This window comes from Malania oleifera, chromosome 1 (genome assembly GCF_029873635.1).
Source record: "Malania oleifera isolate guangnan ecotype guangnan chromosome 1, ASM2987363v1, whole genome shotgun sequence".
In the NCBI taxonomy this organism is placed as follows: Eukaryota; Viridiplantae; Streptophyta; class Magnoliopsida; order Santalales; family Ximeniaceae; genus Malania; species Malania oleifera.
The window spans coordinates 92,244,558-92,266,822 of NC_080417.1; the positions used below are offsets into that span (position 1 = coordinate 92,244,558).

Sequence of the window (22,265 nt, forward strand, 5' to 3'; positions counted from 1 at the left end):
ATCTAAAATGAGACAGCTTTTGTGAAACATAACCTAAGAAATATCCAACGGTGTATTATGAATACTGTTTTAAGTTTTTATGAGTTTTTTTTATTTTTCCCTTTCCTCTCTTGCTTCATTTAGAATTTTATCTACTCATTGTACCTCGTTCGCTATCCAAACTGTCTCCAGGAAGTTGGCTATCTTCAACGTGTGTTATCTCGAACTCTACATGAGGTGGATGTCCAAGCAATTTTCAGGTAATACTTGCATGATAGAATGTCTGAGATTTATGAAATCTGTCATTGGGGAAGCAACTTCTTTAAATTGACAGTATTCTTGCCCCTTTCTATGTTCAAGAAGCAACTGAACTTTTCATATAATTAGCAGATATCATTTATGCTGTCAATTTAATATGGTTCTGATTGTTTGTGTATCTTGATCCGAATGCAGTAAAGCTGAAGCATGTAGATTTTATTAATTTGAATAGCACAACAGTATTTGTGACATTACATGTTTATCTCAGAAAAACAGCCCTGAGGCCTCAAGCATGACCATTTATCTCTTTTAAGGCTTGAGGTCTCTGTTGATTGAAAAACGTTTCTCATGGTGAACTGAATCTTTTTGTTTTTTTTGTTTTCATGGAATTGGACATCTTATAAAAAAATTATTAAAATATTATGGAAGGTTGACAGCTATCACATGCAGGCACAGTTGTTAGAATCTTATGATTCATGATTCGTATCAGTTCCACACCAAATCGATTCAAACCTTACTAGTGAATCTCAAAACAGCTGAACCATTGCCAAATTTATCAATTCACCTCACGAATCTAAAAGAATCGATCTGAATCTACCGATTCACACAATTCTAAAACTGTTGTATCCTGATAGATCTGACTACTTTGAAACCCCATTTTTTTTTTTTTATTGCTTTTATTTTTACATGATTGCCTTCCATTCCTTATATGTTTTTTTTTTTTTTTTGGGTGCCAAAAAAGAAGAGAACATAGGACTTTAAGTCTTATATTGCCTTCACAAAACCATTCTTCACTCTTGGAGGAGTATAGTTTTCTGCCATTGAGAAGATGGGGTAGAACACTCTACTAAGGTGTTACTCATGTTTTATTGCATTGTTAACATTCAAAAATTGGTTTTTAAAGTAGTTTATTCAATTATTATCATTTTTTAGGTTAGTTATTATTATTTTTTAAAATTTTTATTTGGAGAAGCAATGTGCATGAGATTTTTTTTTTCTTTGTTAATAAAAACCAATAGTTCAGTTTTTTTTTTTATTTTTTCTTGATTTCTTTCCCTTAAACAACATAGATTCACTTTTTATTTATTAGTATTTCTTGACTCGATTCCCTATTCTTTTGATTAAGAAAAATGTGTACATGAGATATGATTTTTTTATTGGAAAAATTTAAATGTATTGTACTATTCTACTTCTTGTTTGCATATCAATATATGCATGTTGTTTGGAATTGGTTTTGGAAATTTGTACCGAATCTTGCAATTCAATTTAATTCTTGATTCCCAAAATTGGAATTTTGAATCTCGATTTGACACCTGTGTATTGGGGCATTAAAGCTTTGGAAAACATGTACACAAAGGATTTGAAAGGATTCAATCTTTCATACAGAATTTAGGTGTGGGGAGTGTGGAAACTAGTAGATGCAGGCTTTAAAAGCTTCAGTGGAAACTACTACATGCTGGCATAAAATTAGTCGTATAGAAGTATGGATTGTGGAAACATACAATCTTCTCAGATTCACATTCTTTTGCATCCTGTGGAGAAGAGTTTAGAGGAAAAAAAATTTCGTTCTCAATTTTGTTTTCTTTCCATTCAAAAAGCAGTCGGGTAAATGACTCTTTTTTTAGTAGTATAGAAACTTGCATTTTCTGCAAGCTACCTAATAGTTGCAACCAGCTGTTGCAAATTCGAATTGGATTCTACCATTTTATTTTGTATGAGAAACATGTTTATTCACCTCGTCATTTTCCTGTCACATGCTTGGTTGTAGGGAACTAGACTGCCTGAAAGGACTCTGGTGCTTGCATGTTACTTTTTCTAACTCGTGATAAAAATTACTGCCTGTTGAGTTTCTGTTTTTCTGATCATTGGCACTCCAAGGACCTTCAAATGTGAGTATTTGACACCTGTTGAACACCAACAGTCCGATACGTGTCTGAAACTAAATTGAGTAATTTTATTTTTTGACTTATGCTAACACTTCCCAACATGACTAACATAACGTTTGTGTTTTTCTTGTATTTTGTTTCTAGATTATTACTTATTGTTCTTCGACCAATATTTTTCATTCTACTTACTGCTAGTTATTCATTTTTCATTATTGGATGCTTTTTCATTAAAGATGATACCTTTATGATTATGTTATAAATCTGATTTCACTTTTATACATATGTAGTATCAAATTTTGAAATTTGAAAGTAGGCAATGAATGCCATTAAAATTTATTTGTAGAATGTGCATTAATGTTGCTTATAATTCATCATAAATTTACGTAAGCTCAATATTGTACGGGGTGCCCAACCATGTCATATCCTAGATTTTTGTGTTGTGTCCATGTTACATGTTGGTATGAGTGCTTATTTTGGAAATCTAATGATCTCTTTGGTTTTCTCTTTTCAGGCAGGTGGTGAAAATCTTCCATTCACAAATTTCAGAAGCATTTTCACACTTGGAGATCAGCACTCCACAAGCAAAGAACAGGTACTAATTTTTGCATTGCATGTCTCGTTTATGTTCTCATGAAAAATAGTTTCATATATTTTTTTAAGTAATACTTGTTTTGTTTGATTTGCCAGGCTATATCGGGACATTCAACATATTCTTGGATGCATTCGATCATTGCCTTCTCATAGTAAATCTAGTGTCCCAAATTCAGGGCAACTTGATGAGTTCTTGTTGCAAAGATTTGGTGCTGATACATCTTGATGGATTGATTGTATAGTTAGTTGGTCATATCTTGATGAAAGACTCGCTGGATTTGAGAGGAACATTTTGGCAATGTCAGAACCCACACTTGATCCACACATCTGTGTTCTACGATTACATTGAGGTAACAGAGTTATGTGCAGTAATTGTATTTTGAATGGAACGTGTCATGAATTGCTATATTTTTTCTTTCTTTTTCTTTGTTTCTTCTTAAAATGATATCAGTGGAAATGTGATCTTAATATTGTTCTGAAATGTGAACTCCTACGGTTGGACTGGAATTTGTGGGGTGATTTTATCATGGAACTAGGGGTTTATGATGGCTATTTGAGTGGCTTGTTGTGTTGTGGCTCCGAACATCAAGCCACTATATAAATTGAAGAAAGAAGTAAAGGTAAAGCACTTCATAGAAAACTTTGAAACTAAGAACCTAATTGAATATAAGAGAGAGAACCAACCAACAACAGCAATAACAAAAAACCCCTTGGGACATATTAGGTAGGGTGAGCCACAAGAATCCTTTTTTTTCATTCAACATGATCTTGGGCACTATCCTCTGAAAGTTGGAGTTCTGTCAAATCCTTAGTCCAAGTTATTTGAGATCCACTTTTTCCCCTTCTACTGCATCTAACAACAATTAAGTAGCTGTTTGATTGGAGCATTATTTGGTCTATGTTGCAAGTGTCCAAACCATCTTATTAACTGCTCTTTCCCTTATCCTATCTTGTACAAGTGCTATCCTTGCTCTAGAAATGATGACAGTTTTGTTAGATTACCACTTTACATAAAAGCTTAAGCTGTTAGGTTGTGGGTCAACAATGTATATCAAGCTTTGACACTCCCCCGCACGTGCAGCACAACAGCACGTGGAGAGACAAACTAATGATAAATAATACCACAGAATAAAGGTGGGCGACAAGACTAGAACCTAGGACCTCCTCGTAACCACAGCTTTGATACCATGTTACATTATTGCTTCACCTAAAAGCTTAAGCTGTTAGGTTGTGGGTCAACAATGTATCAATCTTTAACAAGTTTAAACAATAAGAAAGAATAAAGGTAATTACACTTCAAAGTAAAATCTTTAAATTTAGAACTCAATTAAATAAATATATCTTTAATGGAAGATGATAAGTGTTTTTAACAATCATAAAATGATAAATTACTTTTTTATTCCTTTTTCCAATAGAAAAGTGAATGAAGACTGATAATCATTTCACCATATGTGGTACAAGGCGTTGTGGGGTTTGAGTATCTAATACTAGACCACTGGGGAGAAGAAGAAAGTGTGAGAGTGAAACAATAAAATATGGCTACCTTTGCTAGGGATACCAGCATTCATGAGCACACACAACTCAATTAATTCACAATTAAAACGTTGCTTAAAATTCATTACATCTAAGTATATTTATAGGACTAGTACTTAGGATCACTGTTTTAAAAGGCTTTTAAGGCTTGCCTTGAGGCAAGGCATGCCTAAAACGCATTGAGGCTCAACCTAAAATACCAAATTCCAAAAAAGCTAACACATTACACGCTAAGGCTTGTGCATTTCTACAAAATGAACACCTTTTGTGGGTTTTTAATTGAGGCTTACGCATTTTGGTTGCGATTCTCAAGTTAGATTTGGTTAGAAAATTTTAGCTACATGTTCATATAAATGAATGTCATAATATGAGTTGGTTTCTAAAACTCTAGAACCTAAACCTTTCCAAAATAACTGAGTTGTATCTTAGATCATGAAAATAATTTAAACTTTATAGTAGTTAGCTTGTCATGATTTATGTCATGAATTCATGTTAGAAAATTTTGAGCGGCCAACAAATTTTTTTTACTATGTATAATTTGTTTACATTATATGCATGTTTTTCTTAATTCTTAAAATATATATAATTTGTTTGCATATTTTTGTCCAAAAGAAAAATTCTTGAAAGGATTATGCACCAACGCCTTAAGGCTTACGCGCCTCTTAAGGGTTAAAACGTGTTGCCTTATGCCTTCGCTTTTAAAACATTGCTTAGGACTAACTTCTAAAATTAAATAGCCTGGCTATTTTTTAGGAATATTACCATACAAGTTTGACCCTACAAATCCTGCAGATTTAAAATAAAAAATAAAAAAATCAGTTGTTAAGAAAATACTATAATTCCCCATAAATCACCTTATAATATATATATATATATATATATATATATATATACTGGGAGAAAATGACGGAAGATGCAAGTCCAAGCTATATATATATGTTCTAAAACTCATAAATTTGGGTTTCAGCTTGGACTTGCATCTTCCGTCATTCTCTCCCAGTTGGATGGTAGCATAGTTTTGGATTTTGTCTTGGAATCACATCTTCCATCACTCACACAGTTGGAAAAAATTCAACCTCAATTTTTGAAATTTGCGAGGATGCTAAACACCAAACTAATGTTGACACCAACTTAGTCTCCTCAACGATGCATTAGAACGATGTTGAATTTGGTTCTTCCATTGTTGTGATGAATATTAGAGGGATGACGTACGAAGGTTATGCTTGGTTCATGAAATGTTTATTGCTAAGAATAAAACGGTCATATTATAAAAATTCGATAACTTACCAAAGTAGATGTGTCATTGTCCTAATGTAAATGACAATACAAAATTTTTTATGATTCCATAACATGGAAAAGACAAGGAATAACTATTCGTAAATTTCACCATATGAATGTGTATTCCTTTCGTACTCCATGTTGCATGAAATAACAAAGACTTTTGCAGGAGTGACTTGTAAATTAGAATATCTGTATACTGTTTTCAATGCATTCTTATTGTATCTATCATATTCCTAAGAGCATTCAGTGAACTAAACGCAACACAAATGATAGGAATGGGTGCAAGTTATTGTATTTAGCTACATGATCATCTTGACTTAAGTTGCTTTCTGCTCTTCTTTAAAGTAGTCTTGGGAGTTGAGACAAAAAATTATTTGGGGAAATACATAAATTATACTAGTGGTGGACAGAACCTTGGGGGCTCTTCTCGTGGGCAATTTGGGCTACGAATTGGGGGATTTTCCTATAGCCTGTTGTGGTCTCCCTCTGGGAGCTAAATTCAAAGACAAAGGAGTTTAGTAATTGGTACCTATCAATGATTGATTTTGTTGACATTCGTTCAATTTGAACACGCGTAGTGGAAGCACACAATCAAACACGAATCGATCAACAATCACTAATGCAATCACTCAATGATGAAATATACTCAAGAAACAATCAAACAATAATAAGAAGAAGCAAAAACACAAATAGAACACACAAGATTTGCATGGTTCGGCAATAGCCTACTTCCACGGGAGCAGCACTTCGGTTTTCACTATGAACAATGTCAAAGCTTACATCTTTGGGTTATAATATTGTTTAAGTATGAACCCTATGCGTATAGAAGAGTTCTAGTAAACCTAAACAACTTCTATAGCAATCCCCCGGAGGAAATTCCTCTGATTAGCCCAATCTACAAGCCCTCGATTGAAAATACGTAATTTGCGCCGATGGTAACCGTTGACGGTTTGGCTAAACCGTCGATGATTTGGTGCTGAGAAAAATGCCTTCTGCATTCTGTCTGGAATCGTCTACGGTTAGGGCCCAATCCGTCGACGGTTTACCCTCAGCAGACTCTTCTCATGCTATTGTCCCTTGCTTCACATAACTTTCTCCGGTACATGTGATCCGCTCAGAATATGAGCCACATCTCCAACAATCTCCACCTTGGCGAATATTCACTACCTTGGAAATTTGAAAGCACAACTGTTGCTCCTCCTGGGCTTGTAGATTGTGTTCGTCTCCCCTCTAGCACTTGGAGACGTTAATCAAGTGCAAGCAATGCTTGAACTTGTCCATCGTGATCGGTTTTGTTAGCATATCTGCCACATTGTCATACGTATGAGCCTTCTTAAGGAGAAGTTCCCCTAAAGCAATTTGTTCCTTGATCCTGTGATACCGCACATCAATCTGTTTCGTCCTCACATGGTACACCTGATTCTTCGCTAAGTAGATGACGCTTTGACTATTATACTGCAGTCGAATTGCACCTTGCTGGACATCCAGCTCTCTGACTAATCCCATAAGTCACAACAATTCCTTAGCAGCCCCAACTACTGCCATGTACTCCTTCTTGGTAGTAGATAATGCCACGAGTGACACCATAGACCTCCAACAAATAGGTCCTTCCACAAGGGTTAATACGTATCTTGTGGTAGACCTCCTGTAATTCAAGTCTCCCACGTAATCAACATCCATGTACCCCACCATCGACGGATCACTTTGTTGTGCACTGAACATGATTCCATATCTGGTCGTACCCCTCAAGTACCTAAGAATCCACTTCACAGCATCCCAGTGCTGTCGATCTGGATTCGAGAAGAACTTGTTCACCACGCTAACAGCATGTGCCAGATCAGGCCTCGTACACGCCATGACATTCATCAAACACCCCCCTGTGCTAGCATAGGGGACCCTCGACATATCCCGGACTTCTTCGTACGTCCTTGGGCATTTGGCAATAGACAACCTAAAATAACTCGCCAATGACGTGCTCACCGGCTTAGCATTAGCAATGCTAAACCTCTACAATATCTTCTCAACATAATCGTCCTGAGACAATCATACTCCCTACAGTTCTGTCTTTGCGAATCTCTATGCCAAGTATTCTCTTAGCTGCACTCAAGTCTTTCATGTCGAACTTTTTTCCCAACAGAGTTTTCAACCGATCTACCTCGGTCATGTCTTTAACAGTAATTAGCATATCATCAACATATAGTAGCAGAAAAACGAGAGACCCTTCTACAAGTTTTCTCACACAGACACAACAATTGTACTCACCTCCTGCAGCCAATCTGGGTCATATAGGCGTCAAACTTCTTGTACCACTGCCTTGGAGACTACTTTAGCCCATATAGTGACTTGTTCAGTTTGTAGACTAAATGCTCATCCAGGTTGGTTGGACCCTTCTGATTGTGTCATGTAAATCAGCTCCTCCAAGTCACCATGGAGGAACACCGTTTTTACGTCCATTTGCTCCAGATGCAGATCATATTGCGCCGCCAATCCCAACACTACCCTGATGGAAGTGTGCCTGACCACGGGGGAGAAGATTTCACCATAATCTACTCTCTTCCTTTGCGAGTACCCCTTCACTACCAAGCGAGCCTTATACTTCTCTCTTTCCTTTCTGAAACTGCTTCCTTTTTCCTGTATACCCACTTGCATTCAATTGCCCGCTTTCCAACTGGAAGTTCCATCAAGTCCCACGTTTGATTCTTATGCAATGACTTTATCTCCTCCACCATAGCGCTTATCTAGCTACCTTTTTCCTGGCTATGCATCGCCTCCTGATAGGTAGTAGGTTCCTTGCTGCTGGTGATAAGCGCATAAGACATCAGATCATCAAAATCGTATCTTGGGGGTGGCTTGACAACGTGTCTGGGTCTGTCTATAGTTATGCTCCGATGCGGCTGCTGTTCATTTGAGCTAGAACTCCCTGTATCTTCTCCACCTTGAGTTTTTGACTCCACCTGCACTGCTGTCTGGTCTCTCAGGCTAGGACTCCTTGCATGTTTGCCCTAAGTCTCTAACTCCACCTGAATCGCATGCTCGTTGTTGTTGCGATTTTCTGGCATCTGTTTCTCTATTTCATCCTGAGTATGCCGCAACATGACTTTCTCATCAAAAACCATGTCCTTACTGATCATCACCTTGTTGATCACTAGATCTCACAACTTGAACCTTTTCATGCCTTTTTGATATTCCAGAAAGATCCACCGTCTAGACTTTGCCTCAAGTTTATATCTCTCCTCACTTGGGATGTGTGCATAGGTCGAGTACCCAAATACTCTAAGACTAGAGTAGTCAACCTTTTCTCCTATCCACATCTCTTCAGCAACTTTCCCATTCTGTGATTCCCTAGGTGATCTATTTACCAATAAACACGTCATACTAACCGCCTTGGCCTAGAAATTCATGGTGAGCCTAGCATGCAACCTGAGGCACCAAACCTTTTCAACCAGGGTTCGGTTCATCCTCTCCGCCACACCATTTTTCTGTGGTGTCCGACGTACGGTAAAATGCCTCCTTATGCCCTGCTACTCCCTGAACTCTTTGTTCCCGAGTTTGTGTACTTAGTCCCATTGTCAGTCTTGAGAAATTTTATCTTTCTCTTGGTCTGGTTTTCCACTGCAGCTTTTCACACTTTGAACCTGACAAATGTTTCCGATTTGTGACGCATGAAGTAAACCCAGACCTTTCGTGAGTAGTCGTCGATAAAACTCACAAAATACAAATGTCCCTCCTCATGATGCCACTCTCACCGGTCCCCAAAAATCTGAATGAATGTAGTTCAGTACTCCCTCTATCTTGTGCATGACCATCATGAACTGAACTCGATTTTACTTCCCAAGCACGCAGTACTTGCATAACTCCAGCTTGCATGATTTTTCCCCATTCAGAAGATTTCTCTTGTGAAGTTCTTGCATCCCACGCTCTCCCATATGCCCTAGATGCATATGCCACATAATAGTACTGTCAGACTTAGACTCTACGACTGCAACTCCACCTACAACCGTGGTACTGAGCAGTGTGTAAATATTACCCAACACTCTCTTCCTCTTCATCATGGTCAGAACTCTCTTGCTCACCTTCATTATCCCACCTTTGGACTTGTAACTGAAACCGTTACCATCCAAGGTGCCTAATGAAACCAGATTCTTCCTTAACTTTAGTATGTGTCTCACATCACACAACATCCGCACTACACCATTGTAAATCCTGATTATGATATTTCCCTATCCCGACCACTTTGCACGTAGCATCGTTCCCCATCAGAGCGGAATTAGAACTGATCAGTCTGTACGTAGTAAACTAGTCCTTATTGGGCGTTATATGATACGAACATGCAGAGTCCAAAATTCAAGAATCTGCGAACTCATCCTACCCTGATAAAATCGAGAGCATATCACTGTCAGCACTCCCAAAGTCTTCTTCAACTAGATTCGCCATTGTTAACAAAACTTCTTTGCCTTCAGCAGCTCCCTTCCTCCTCTTCAGAAACTCGGGTTTTATGTGTCTTATTTTTCCGTACTTAAAACACCGGATGTCCTTCTTCTTCCTAGATTTGGACCGAGCCCTATGGTTGCTAGATGCACCTCGGAAATTGCTCCTCCCACGATCCTGATTAAATTTAGCCACGAACACTTCAGCATGTGAACCATCCTTGCTGGCCTTCTTCCTTTGGTGGAACCCTAGTAATGCACTCATTATGCCCTCCAACTCTAGGGTTTCTTTTTCACAAATTAGCGTTGTAACCAGGTTTTCGTATGTTGGAGATGTCGGTAGGGAATTCAGTAGCATCGATGCTTTATCCTCTTCTTCGAAGTTCACATCAACGCATTTCAGATCGCTAATGATCTGATTGAAAGTATTGATGTGTTGAGTCAGGTCTGAACCATCCGCCATTTTAAGCCAATAAAGCTTTTGCTTAAGATACAGCTTGTTCCTAAGCGACTTGGACAGGTATTGGCTTTCAAGCTTTAACCATATCGCAGCCGGTGATTTCTCATCCATGACGTTGTACATAACGTCATCGGCCAGACAATGCCGGATAGTGGAAACTGCCTTTGCTTCAAGATCCTTCCTTGTTGCTTCGTTCATGTCGTCCGGCTTCTTTCCGTACAAAGCCTTCACCATCCCTTGTTGCACTAGCAAATCTTTCACTCTTCGTTGCCAAAGCCCAAAATTACTGGTTCCATCGAGCTTGTTCACATTGAACTTCATCGAAGAGACCCTATCCGTTGTTGAACCAAATAGCTATGATACCACTTGTTGACGTTCGTTCAACTTGAATACATGCAGCAGAAGAACGCAATCAAACATGAATCAGTCAACAACCACTGATGTAATCACTCAATGATGAAATATACTCAAGAAGCAATCAAACAATAATAAGAAGAAGCAAAAACACAACTAGAATGCACAAGATTTATGTGATTCGACATTAGCCTACGTCCAAGGGAGCAGCACTTCGGTTTTCATTATGAACAATATCAAAGCTTACATCTTTAGGTTACAATATTGTTTAAGTATGAACCCTAAACGTACAGAGAAGTTCTAGTAAACCTAAACAACTTCTGTAGCAATCCCTCGTAGGAAATCCCTTTGATTAGCCCATTCTACAAGCTCCCGATTTGAAAATACACAATCTATGCCGACGGTAACCGTCGACGATTTAGCCAAACCATCAACGGTTTGATGCTAAGAAAAATGCCTTCTGCATTCTTTCTCAAACCTTCGACGGTTAGGGTCCAATCCGTTGACGGTTTGCCCTCAGACCAACAGACTCTTCTCATGCTATTGTCCCTCGCTTCACGTAGCCTTCTCTGGTACATTTGATCGGGTCTGAATATGATTCTCATCCCCAACAGATTTAAGAAGAAACTTTCTCTGGCTGTAAAAGGAATTATATTTCTGAAATAGGTAAACTCACTCTTATCAAGAGCACCCTCTTAAACCTCTTGGTCAATTATATGTCCCACTTTCCCATTCCTCGCTCAATTGCCCAAAGATTGGAGGACATTCATAAAAGATTCCTTTGGAGAAGCATGGGGGAGGATTTTGAATACCATCTTGCCAAATGGGTGGTTGTTAAGCAATCTATTCAAAGTGGAGGCTTAGGGCTCCCACGCTACCTAGAAATCCCTCCTTGGAAAAAGGCTTTGGAGGTTCATGAAGGAGAAAGACTATTTTTTGGAGAAAAATCTTTGCCTCAAAATACTGTCTTCATCACAATGATTGGGCCTTTAAAGCAGTCAATGAATCCTATGATGTTGGGGTTTGTAGATTCATCCAAGGAGGATGAGGAGATTTTTTGTCCTTTTTAAAATTTAACAGGGAAAGTGAAGATATTATTATTAAATTTTTTTTTGACATGACACTTGGTGCAGCTCTTCACCCCTTAGCACAAGGTTTCCTTCTATTTTCAGCTTGGCCTCTGACAGAGATGCTCTAGTTAGTAATCACCTCTAACTATCGGGCTGTTGAATTTGTCATAACATTCCACTGGTGAGGATGCCTATGATTGGGAGTTTTGATCACCTTGTGGAAAACATCACTATGAACCTAAGGGGACTCTAGACAAAAAAATGTAGCTTTATCTTCAGCTCTCTACTACAGGAAACTAACTCCTGTTGCAACTAGCGGCAAATTCCCCCAGAAGGTGATTTGGAACACCACCCCCACCCAAAACAAAAAAAAAAAAAAAAAAAAATCAAAGAAAAGAAAGAAAAAAAAAAAATAGAAGATTACTTTCTTTTTGTATGGGAAGCAACTTCTGAGGAGATTCTTTAGAAGAGAGAACATGCACAAAAGGGTACTTTTTCTTGTCAATGTCAATATATGTATTTTGTGCATGGAAAATGCCTAGACAATTGAGCATATCCTCTTACATTTATCTCGGACCAGAAATCTTTGGAACCTACTCAATTTACTGATCAGCAGTTGTTTACTGCTTCAGCATTGGAGGGAGAAGTATGGGCACAGAAAGGCATTGGCTCAAGTAAGGAAAGAAGGAAAGCTTTGGCTCTTATTCCCCTTTCCATTTTTTGGATTTCCTAAAAAGAAAGAAATAGAAGAAGCATTCGAAGGATTAGCTATGCCCTTAAATATTATTCAAGACAGATGGACTATGACTCTTTTTTGGTATAGTGGCTTGTACATCATTGACACTAATGCAATTCTTGACTTTTTTGACACCTTTTTTTAAAAATGATTTTTCTTGTTACTGTTTTTACATGGGTGGTGCCCTGTTGGTGCAAATTAATAAATTTAATCTTTTCCAATAAAAAAATCACCCTTACTATAGAATGTCTTTACCTAAAAACATTTCTGAGATAAAACTGTTATTGATATAGAATGTCTTTGCCTAAAAACAGTTCTGAGATAAAACTGTTATTGATCTTTTGGAATTCTGGGGCACATTTGTGAATCTTTATACATTCATTTTCTCCACAAAATGTGATGATTGAGAAGTATTAAAGGGACATCAGCACCCATGTGCACGCACAACCCAATTACTTCATAATTCAACTTTGGTTAAAATCTATTGCATTTTTGTATTTAATAGGGTTAATAATTAGGATTGATTTCTACAGTAAGCCTGAATATTAAAAAAAAAATATTACCCTACAATTTTGGCTCCAAAAAACCTGAAAAATTTAGAAAAATGCAGAAAGTAAAATTACTACAATTTCCTCTAAAATCACCTTAATAGTTTTTATTTTGGGCAAAACTCACAAGTTTGGGTTTCAGATTGGACTTGCCTCTTTCATCATTCTCTCCTAGTTGGATGGTATTTTTTTTTTTTTTTTGAAACTTGTAGTTTTGGATTTTTGGTTTGGACTAGCATCTTCCATCACTCCCTCAGTTGGAAAAAGCAGCCTCAAATTTTGAAATTTTTGAGGATGCTAGACATCAAACTGATGCTGGCACCTGCTTAATCTCCTCAATGCAAATGATGTCAAATTAGCATCTTCTATTGGTATGATTAATGTAGGAAGGATGATGAACTCAATTATTAAAATGGGTCGGAATTATTACCTTTGGCTACATGTCATCCTTGCTTGGAATGTCTTCCTAAAAATAGTTCTATGACTTCCAAGAATTCTTGTGCTCCTTTCTTTATTTGGGCGTAGGAAAATGCTTGTATTGCTTTGAGGTATTGGAGATGTTTGAGGAATTGATGTAGTGGAAGTGGAGTCAAATAATAAGGACAAGAAAAAAATATGTCCTAATATGCTTTCCTAATTGACACATAGAATACTCGAAATGGGAAATAGACATGGACATGAGAAAAACATGTTGCAGTTTTTGAATTGGTGGATGACCCAAATGAGTTTGCTACTCATCCAAAGAGTAGAATTCACAAGAAGTTGAAAAAGACTTCTCCCATCAAAGTTCTGGATTCTCTTTTTTTTTTTTTTTTAAATAATAAAATAATAAAAAAAACACTGTAAAAAAACATAAAAATTAGAGCAAAAGATTTCTTCAGTTTCACTGAATATTTGAAAAACTAACTCCCTTAAAGGAATCGAGTCCAATACACCATAAAGAAGCCAGGTGATGAATCTTCTCCTAGCTAGCTGCCAATTCAATTTTTCTTTGTGCATTGCACTCCGACCATGATCCCCACAGCACTGCAAAAATACCACACTTCCATAGTGTCATCCTCTTTTCCTTCTACCAAGCCCCTCAAAGGAAATTGACAACAATTCCTCCACTGATGCTGGACAAACCCAAGATTCTTCCATCACACCAAATAAATTATTCCATACTCTCCAGGCATAGTCACTGTGTAAATGAGGTGCCGTTTCAGAATTCAAATAGCATAACACAGACATCTGGAGATAAGACCTTAAAATGTCTCCTGGCCTGCAGCAAGCTATTAGTGTTGATTTTATTAAGCACAATCAGCCATATGAAAGCCTTAATTTTTGGGGGAGCTTTTGCCTTCCAAATAGAAGAAATATAGGGGAAACCAAGAATTAGAACGGATCAAAAACTCAAAAAAGATTTGCAAGAGTAAACCCCTGAATCATTCCAAAACCAAAGACCAAGTATCTATAGTTGAAGAAAGATGATAGTTGTTCAAAAATGATAACAGAGATGAATGGTCCAACATTCTCTATTGTTAAGAAGTCTTCTGAAATGAAAATTCCAATTTTTTCCCCTGGTGGATCTCTCTCGCATTTACTAAGTTTTTCCTTTATTTTTTTTTGAAAATATTAGGTTTGGAATTATTGGTAGATCTCGTAAGATACGAAAGATCTCCCTCCAAGGGATACCTAAATCAATCACAAAGAAGGAAATCATATTATCTTGCCCTGAGCTCAAATGAAAGAGATGTGGAAAATATGTGGTTAGAATATCATTCCCTAACCATGGATCTTTCAAAAATCGAATCTGAGAACCCATCCCCTCCACAAATTAAAAATGAAAAAACAAGGGAGAAATTTGAGAGATCCCCAAGGGCTCTCGATGAACATCTCAAACTAATATTGGTAATACACCATTCTCATTCACTCCATACTTGCTTCTAATCATTTTATGCCAAAGAAAGTGATCCTATCAAGGGAAACACCATAACCATTTAACTAGGAGGGTGATAATCACTAAACTAAACGTTCAATTACAACCCAAAATACAATGATTATTGCTCTGGAAGAAAAATCTATGCCCTAATTGGAAATAAACAACTAAAGATTAATCTCCTAAATTAAATTAAATTACTTAATGTGCCAACAAGATAAAAATAATAAAATTCTTTAATTTTCCTGAATGGGGCATAGCTATTGTAAGCTGACCTTCACTCCACTTGAACTGTGCCTCTTCTTGCGAGTCTCTGTATTTGTGCATCACACCAGATCACCTTATTCTTAAAAGCAAGCACTTAAGAAATTTTGACTTGAAACAACTAAAATCTCATTGATCATAAAAATGAAAAAGAAAAACGGGTAAATCAATTCTTTTTGCTGGGGTCATTGGGCTTAGGAATGCTGATAACTAATATGTAGCCTGACCTGATATCACTTCAGTGAGGAAGTTCCCCAGTAAATTTATGTAATCTCCTAGACACTGCAACTTACACATACTGAGATAGTAATATATTGTAAGTAGATTTAGTGCGGAAGCTGGATGCAGGGAGATGGCATTTAAACTCATGAGATGCATTTATAAGGACTTATTACAGGAAATTAGATTTTGCAACAGTAAATTGATCAAGATGTTTAAAAATTACACTGTTATTTGAAGTACAAATTGACCAGTGTTTCAGAAAAGGATGAAACATATGCAAATAGGTTATCATTCCTTATTCATTTATTTATTTATTTCTAAAATTAGGAAAATCATGGAAACAAAAAATAAATTGTTGTAAAGTTAGAGATGATGAAGAGAAGAAAAGAGGAAGGGAAGAGAAGAAAAAGAAAATAACAGAGGATAGAAAAAATTGGCGATTGTTTCTTAGAGCCTTAGGTATGGCTTGAGTCTGCCCTCTTATATATTTATCATAAAAAAACAAAGAAGACAAAAAATACTCCATGTGGTAACAGGAGGCAAGGTCTTAAATTTCGATTTCGACTAAAATTTCAGAACTCTAAAAGTACAGATATTTCAATGTTAATTTTTTTTTATTTGAAAAAACGATGGAAATTAATAATAAAGCATGGATTCTCTTATGAAGATGTATGTTTTATGATTGGTATATTAAAATTTAAATACATCTATGTTGTGTGTGAGGTGTGATAATTGTAATATAATGTGTATTAAATATTAAACAAATTTGTAATATAATATGTATATAAACATACCCACTTAATATACATGAAAATTGTAAATATTATACAAATTAAGATAATTTAGACATTAATGATTAGATAAATTTTGTTGTATATTTAATTTTTTTTTTAGTTTCAAATGCCCATGTAATAATATTTGTGTTAATAAAAAATAAGATAAATTAAGAGGGAAATTTCACTTTGTGCCTAAATCTCACATTTGAATTTGAAAGAAATTTCATCTTTAATAATTTCGACAAGTTTCGCTGAAATTTCGAGATTTCAATAAATTTTAGATGATTCGTTGAAATTTCTATGGAAATTATGCAAGATAGAAATCAACTGCCATTTCGATTTTCAGGGTGATGGAAAGCGGAAATTTCAACAATTTTGGGGAAATTTAAGACCATGACAGGAGCTTCTCCACGTTATTGTCTCTTTTTCAACTTTTTTTCTAGTATTGCTTTGCTAAACCAAGAAGTTTTGATTTAGCTAAGTAGATACTCTTGTGGTCAAACAATCTGTACGAACTAAAATAATTCTCAGTGCCCACCAACCAAGCTAAGAAAATCTTAGGATCTAAACAACTATTAAAATCTGTACGCCTAGGTTTTTTCTATTCTTGAGAATTGCCAACTAGGTGGGAAACTAAATATATGGAACTGACTCAGTCATTTTTTCTACTTCTTCTTTTAACTGGAGAGCAGATATGGACTGATGCAAATTCTAACAAGTACCAAATCGTTCATACAACATTACAAAAAGGCCCTTGTGCTGACTTTGTAGTTTTGAGAGATTCTTCAAATATTTCACTTCAATTTCTCACAAATAAGCTATGAAAATGTACTTGGAAAAAGGTGCTGGCACACTGAATGTATCCTCCAACTATATGTATTAAACAATTGAAGATGGATTTCTTCAAACCAATATCAAAATCTCTAGAAGGAAAGTAATTTGTTGCAGTAAATCTCAGAATACTGCAGCTAGGCCTCAATCTGAATGCTGCAGGCATTCAAGACTGAAATTTGCATTGGCAGTCCAAATATCTCAGGAACTTTCCAATTTCTCAAGTCTCCACAAAATAAAAGCCTACAAATTGCAACAAATGAAGCTGAATGTTGGTGCTGAAATTATCCCCCCAAACATATAACCTGCGCTAGCACTTGAATTTTCCTTGATGCAGCTTCATGATCTCAGGGAAAAAACGAAAATATTGCATTTGGAAACAATTTCTTGTAAAACTGGAAGCAGGAGAACACTGGCAGTTTCTCACTCGCAGGTTGCTGGCATGTGGGGCGTGTGCACCCCCAGCGAGGTATCTCTGGCAATGGTTCTCCAGCTGGTGGCAGATTGAGAAATGGTGGTTCCAGTGAGGGTGGCACCGTGGCAGTATGCCAAGAAAACTGCAGGAAGTGGGTGATTCTGAGGGGTAGTTGGCTGGGGTTCCTTCAAGTGGCACGTGGTGTTGGGTCCCTTGTCAGTTGATGGTGAAATTGCAGGGGAGGGATTTTTAGCAGTGTCTACCTTTGTTGGTGAAGGTAGTGTCGTAAAATGGTGCTTGGAGATTGGTGTTCAATATCAGGGCCACAACTGTAATTTCTGGCAAAGTTAGAGGTGATGAACATTGGTTGCGTGGTCATTGTGGTTTGCTCTGATACCAATTTGCTGTTGGATCAACGACATAATATCAGAAACCAGAGAGAATTGGGAGAATTGTGAGAGTAGGAAAAAAGGAAGATGAGAAGAACAGAGCAAAAGAGGAGAGAAGAGGCTGCTGGGCAGCCAGTTAGGACAGAGCAGAATAGGGAGAGAACAGAAGAGGGAGAAGGAAATAAATGAGAGAAATTAGACTGAACAAAGGGGGAAGAAGAAGGAACCTGTGAGAGAGAAGCTGCACTCGCAATTCTGAGTCAAGCAATAACTGTTACAATAACTTACATGTCCAGCATTTATACCAACTACTAACACATATTTACATAAAACCCCCAATAAAACAAGAAATTACAAAAACCCCGAAGCAGCTAAATATCAAATCAACTTAAATTAACTAAACTTCTAAATTAACTAGAATTTTCCCAGACTTAAATAAAAAACGTAGCTACAATATAAATGTCTAAAGTTCTCCATTGGTGGTTTCTTGGTTGGCCATTACCTGTTCACTAGAAATGAAGTATATCGCTACTTCCCTGAAGACATAAAGATCTGGTCTGTTAAATGCTAATTGTGTGTGTGCCTTGCTCTGGACACTCTCAACCCTATGCCTTTACTGCCCTAACATTATTGCTCCCACTCTTGGTTTTGTTCTAATGCTCATGCCGGTTCAGTATTTGGTTGCCTATAGCTGTACATACTTCGGTGGAAGAATAACCCTTGCCCAGGGTACTTTTTTTTTCCTTTGTCTCATATTTTATATTCTCTTTCCCATTATGTCTTTTGAGACCAAGAAATTGAACCCATTCAAGATATAACCTTTTGAGGTAACGTGTGGTTGTGCTCCCAACAAAAAGAGGGGATTTGGGTGTTGGATTAAGGCTCTGTTGGCTCAGCTCAGGAGATTTGTCAGGGAAATGGAGAAAAATGACCAAAGCCGAATAGGGGTCTTTTTTGGGTGGGTGGCTGCGCAGGGGGGGGGGGGGGGGAGGGGGCGGGGGGGAGTCATGGCCCTATCCTTGTAGGTCCCACAGCCATTGCATTTGGATTTGACATTGGGTGTGGTTGCGCTATTTCTTTCTGGAGGAATGAGTGGCTTTGCACTTCACCTGTTGATTTTGTAATTTGCTTCTTTGTTAGCTTGGAACCTAGAGGGGAAGCTTAGTCTTGGTGTCCCTTATTTTTAGAAGTGCTTGTTGGGCAGTGGAAGAAATCTCTTTGCACCCCTATGTTTTGTTAATATTAAAGATAGGGTGGTTGAAGAGAATACGATTTTATCATTTTTTCAAGGAAAGAGGAGCTTCTTCTGGGAAAGCTCCTGTGAAAATGGCTCTATTTGAAAGTCGAAAGTTCCTCCTACAGTCCTTTTCTTATTTGTAGGAAACCTTGTGGCATAAGGCTCTTGAATCTTGAGAACTTAAAAAGACCCAGTGCATGTCTTGGTCAACAAATGCTATATCTGTAGTGGGGTGAAGAATCTATCATAGTCCTAGTTTGTCTCGAGAGGTCATTCTCTTTCTTGTAAATTCTCTATCTATTAATGAAATCTTCTATTATTATAAAAAAAAAAAAATAATAATAATAATAATGTCGAATCTATCATATTCTTTTTACATTGCTCCTTTAGATGTGGGAGGTGATTTATCTTTGTTTTTCTCTTTCCCGTAATAAAATGGACACAATCAAGATTAGTGTTTGATGAGCTAAATACTTAGGGAAGGAAGCAAAGTTATAGGGATTGAGTTCTTTCATGCCATTGTATGTGGCCTTTTGGTTGGAGAAGAGTTGTAGAGCTTTTGGAGCTGTAGCCTACTTTTGGATGGATCAGGACTTCTCATTTTTGGATAAAGGGGGTTGTGCTAATTTCTTCGAAATGATATTCAGATAGAGCCCTAATTTAGGGTGCATGTGCACACTTCATGATACTTATCAGACCTCATTCAGGCTGAACTCACTCGGTCATGATGGTAGCAATCTGATGAGCATATCTTTGTATTTCAGATGCAAGTTACTCATTCTATGCAAAAATGGCTCCCCCCTGATCAAACGGCTATAAATCCATGGGTTGCCCCAATTTTTACTGAGGTTAGAAGTGAATGATCAACTCATGATGCCCTCGCATACTATATTGTGGGTGCTAGAGTGCAATTTCACTGATAAAAGTTTTGGCAAATTTACCAATGCTAGAAGTGAGTGGATGAATCAGATACCTTTTGCATACTGTATTATTGGAGATTAGATATATGTATGCTATATCAGTTGGTGCATGTTTTTTTAAACAGTGGTTGATTGTGTAGTTTGAACTTGTTCATCATTTCTTCCTTGTACCCTGACATAGAGAAGTTTGCATTGTGATCTTGAGTCTAGACTGCTAACGATTGGAAAATGTTCCAGGCGTCTGGCTTGCTTTTCAGGTATATATTATAGACAAACCACTACTGTATCACATTTGAATGTTGCGGCGTGAAGCATATTGGAGCAAAGAGGTTTTTATTTTTTTGTAGCAGTCATACTAGAGTACTGGAGAGTACAAAATCTGTAATGAATAGGGCCCTCGACCTTCTGCTCTTTTGCCTGTAGCTTGTGGCCTAGATGGAGTAAACTAATTTGTTTGTTTTTAGTGTTATTTTTCATTTTGCGAGGGCTAAGTCATTTTCTTGTCAACAGCAATTGTGTTTGTAAGTCATTCTGAATATATAAGACCCTCGATTTTCTGCTCTCTGGCATGTAGGTTTTTGGGTTTTTAGATGGAGCAGGCTGATTTGATTGTTTTAGGAGACAAAATTTAGTATTGGGTTCTTTTTCAGGTTTCCTTGTCTTCATTTCCCCCCCGAAAGGGGGAAAAAGGAGAAGAGGGGGGGGAGGCGGCAAGGATCATATTGTATCGGTATCTGCTATACTGAAATCATAAAAATAAAAGCATTTTTTTTCTTGTTTAGTTCTTTGTCATAGTACTAACAGATTTTTATTTCTTGCTTTCTTCTTATTATTGTTCTTTTGTTATGTGCCATCAACTATTTTGAATTAGTTTATTAATTATTAATTAATTGATGTATGGATGAATTCATTCAGCTTCCATTTGAAATTTGAAAAATACAAGGGAGATAAAAGAAAAATATAAAGAAATTTATTTATGTTTGGTTACTGAAAAAGTGAAAAGGGAATAAAATATATAGTAAATCAATGAATAAAATCTTAATTTTTATACATGGTTAACGTTGAAACTTTTACTTTTTTTAATTATATTAAAATAAATTTTTATTTTTAACATTATTTGACAGGATAAATATAATGAGCTTTTGTTTTTCTTTTTCTTAAATGAAATTGTTGATGCAACAAAGAATGAAATTTGGAAATGAAATAAAATTTATCACTTGATTATGTTATGCACTTCATTTAAATTAATATTTTAGTCTTTTTGTATGTCATTTCATTTCAGAAGTCATACCCAATATGTGTGGTAATGAATCTATAATACATGGTACAATATGTATACCTACACAGAATTTGAGGATATTTTTCAAGAACCGCCCATGTCCATGTATGTTGGCTTTTTCTTTTTCCTCTTTCTCTATTCCTTTCTTTCCTCCATTTGTGTGGTCGTGCTTTCGTTCAAATTATGTACTGGTTTTTATTTAAACAGCCCAAAAATGAGATGGAGTGATCAACAAAATTAGACATCTAATGTTTTGAGTACTAGTGAGCTAAATTTTTTGAGTAATTCTCATGAATAAAATAGATTTGGATTTTGTTATAGCTACTTTAAAAATATTGAGAAAAAAAAAATAGTATGGAAAAATTTATTTTTTCATATTTGGTCTTAAAAAAAGTGAAAAAAAAAAAAATGTAATGAATTAATCAACAAAAATCTGATTTTTATGTGACATTACAATCGATTTTATTATTATACTGGCAATGGAACATGTGGATTTTAATGGGTAGATGATGGATTGGTTGTGAATGGAATCACTTTGTCAACTTAAGTGTAATGATAGTCATAGTAAAAATCATATAAATTGTGGAAATTGTAGGAGGGAAAAAGAAAGATGAAAAGACTTAGATTAAAAGAAGTCAGGCGAGATAGAGAGGGAAGAGATTAAAGGGAGAAGCAATCGTGACAGAAAAAGATGAAGAGGCAAGAAGGATAAAGATGACATAAACAATTCCCTAGTTCCATTTACTTGTAATTACTTTTTATAAATAAGTAGTCGTAATGCTATTTATTTTATTGAATTTTATTTATTTATAATATTTAATGTATTATATTCACTTTCTTCCTAGACCAAATAATTTCTTGATTGGTCAAATTATTTTGTAAATAATTCTT

General features: G+C 36.4%; 1 protein-coding gene across 3 annotated transcripts in view; it reads left to right on the top strand.

Annotated features, from left to right (window-relative positions):
• The window catches only part of LOC131163366 (vacuolar protein sorting-associated protein 54, chloroplastic), a 96,329-nt gene extending 75,453 nt beyond the window's left edge, over positions 1–20,876 (top strand). The window contains exons 16-19 of one of the 3 annotated variants that reach the window (XR_009139065.1): positions 172–239; positions 2,635–2,715; positions 2,811–3,064; positions 20,333–20,876. Coding sequence is in view for 1 of the 3 variants with exons in the window: in XM_058119966.1 (XP_057975949.1) it covers positions 172–239; positions 2,635–2,715; positions 2,811–2,940 (279 nt within the window). In the remaining 2 variants the exon portion in view is untranslated. Of the gene's footprint in view, positions 1–171; positions 240–2,634; positions 2,716–2,810; positions 3,249–12,471; positions 12,805–20,332 lie in introns of those variants that run through there. The other 2 variants (XR_009139064.1, XM_058119966.1) reach the window with 2 other exon arrangements.
• The last annotated feature ends 1,389 nt before the right edge of the window (positions 20,877–22,265 follow it).